This window comes from Coregonus lavaretus, assembly GCF_964263955.1.
Source record: "Coregonus lavaretus genome assembly, contig: HAP1_SCAFFOLD_8321, whole genome shotgun sequence".
Classification (NCBI taxonomy): domain Eukaryota; kingdom Metazoa; phylum Chordata; class Actinopteri; order Salmoniformes; family Salmonidae; genus Coregonus; species Coregonus lavaretus.
This window is the reverse complement of record NW_028158450.1, coordinates 1-2305: the sequence shown is the minus strand read 5'-3', so window position 1 is coordinate 2305 and position 2305 is coordinate 1. Positions and strand designations below refer to the sequence as shown.

At 53.3% G+C, this 2305-nt stretch overlaps 1 protein-coding gene across 1 annotated transcript; it reads right to left on the bottom strand.

Moving 5' to 3' along the window:
• Nucleotides 1-340: 340 nt before the first annotated feature.
• Nucleotides 341-2302, bottom strand: LOC311124008 (zinc finger protein GLI4-like; the record flags this gene model as incomplete). Its single annotated transcript, XM_084198229.1, has 1 exon — nt 341-2302. A coding segment is annotated over one exon (1962 nt), but the record flags the coding sequence as incomplete, so codon positions are not given.
• Between the last annotated feature and the right edge of the window lie 3 nt (nt 2303-2305).

Genomic DNA, 2305 nt, shown 5'->3' with positions numbered 1-2305 from the left:
TATTAGCTCCATAATAATACTGTACAGGATAATACAATAAGTAACACAAACATAGAGGTGTTTTAACATGAAGTCTTCAGAATCTCATACGTTCCTTAGTCTCTGGTGGTCGTCAAAGTTCTCCAATGAGGTGCTTAGTGTTCAATCACATGGTCAGGAGGAGTTCAACACCTCTGCAACAATGTTAACTAGTATGTTCCCCTCTTATCATTCACACAGTCAGTTTAAAGAGCTTGGGTTACAATAGGTCATTTCTTTTAACACACGTCCTGGGCCAAATACACCAAGGTTGGTACCCTGGTTTTACTTGTGTCTGCCTTCAGTGTATTTGGGATCATCCTTATGACATCATGTTGAGGAACTTGTTCTCTTCTGCCAGCGCGGTGAGCAGGGAGCTCATATCACTGATGGCCATGTTGCTGCCCCCTGCAGGGAAGGGCAGGGAAGGCAGGGTGACAGAGTTCCGGGGGGTGGTGAGTCTGGAGGAGGTCTGGGACAGACTCTGGAGGATACTGGGGCTGATGGTACCTGACATTAGGCTGGAGTGGTCCCCGTCATCCAGCATGGTGTCAAAGTCAATCTGGGGCTCCTCTGCCCCTGTCCCATTGGAAGAGTCCACCGTACTGGAGACCTGGTTGTTTACTCCCGGCGAGGTCATGGTGGTCTCAGTGCTGTCTAAGGGACATTGAGGAACATTCACTACTGATGATGTCATCATCTGCATGTTGACGTTCCCGTTTGGCTCAAACACGTGTATCTGTCCCGTGTAGAACATACCATTGTTGTCTGTGTTGTTGCCATTGCTGCAGTGATTGCCAATTGAGTTTTGTCGCTGCATTGTCATTGACCCTGAATGCTGTCTGCTTAGAGACTTAGGTTCTGTGGGCGGTCTTGGCTGGAGGAGTATTTGACCTCCATTTTGGATGGGATGCTGAACCTGGGATGCTATATTATAGTTCTGTTGATGTGAGATCATCCGCAAAGAATTCACACCGCTATCCTTAAATGTGACTTGAGACGATTGACTCCCCCCTGGCTGCGTCCTCAGCCGGCTGTTCTGCATGTCTACAGAGAGTTTACTGTTTTGGCTCAACATACCCAGAGTGCCACCAACTGCCATACTACTACAGGAGGACCGCTGGTTAGCGTTAGCGTTAGCATCGCTAGGACCCTGGTTAAACCCATACTCGAGGCTCACTGGTTCATTGAGGTTAGCATTAGCGGGCTGCTGTTGCTGTAGGCTCTGTTGCTGGACACAACTCAGCCTCGAGTCAGCCTTCTGCTGTTGTATGTATCTCCCCTGCTGGGCTGCGTGAGCCAGGTTGTGGTTCATCTGTGCAATGTGCTGGTTGGAGTTAAGATTCTGATTCCGGAACGAGACAAAGTTCTGTTTCTGTTGGACCATGGCGAGGTTTGGTTTGCTTCGACAGAATGGCGGCTGTTGGGTTGGGTTGTGAGGAGCTTCCACAGTCCCTGAGCTGACCTCGTTCCACTGTACCGGCATGGTGCTCGTCTTACTGGGTGAGGAGGGGAAAGACTGCTGCCGATGGCCTGGGCTTAGAGCACAGGAGATGGGCATGGTTTGTGGTGCAGACGAGGGGTTCATATTCATATTGGTGTCCACCACAGCCATCCTTCGCTGGTAAAACTGCTGTTGCTGCTGGGGGTTAGGGTTTATTGCGTTTCCATGGAAACCACCTTGTGCTTGTCGGTTGTACCCGGTGGCACAGTCTGACTCTTCAGCTCCGCCCTGAGAGGTGAAGTAGTGAACGACGTCATCAGGAAGTACCATCATCTCCTCCTCACTGTTGTTGCGACTACCGCTCATGTCGCCGGCCATGGTCTCCATGGCCACGTTCTCAGAGATGCTGGGCGGCCGGGGGCAGTAGGGGTATCGCTGCAGGCTGCCGTCGGAGCGCGGCTGGTGGCTCTGGAGGGCCAGGTGACGCCGCTCGGCTGCAGATAGGGCCTGGTTCGGCTGGGAGGCGTGTGGGTGTAGGTTCTGCATGTTGCCCATGCTGTTGTAGCGCTGCACCTGAGGCTGGTGGGACAGTGGAGACAGCGCGTCCAGGGACGGCCGTCGGGGGACGGGGTCGCTAGCCCGACGGGGAATGTTGGACGGAGCTTCGTGGGGCATCATGCTGCGGCCGTTATAGCCTCCCATATCGCCGCTGCAGTGCCTGGGAACACCACTTGGGGCAATGGTGTTGAAGGAGGAGTAACCAGACGACGAGTCTCGCTGGGAAGCGTCCCCGTAGAGGGCCATGCAGGTCTTGAGACTCATCCTCTCCATGTTGGGTAGAGG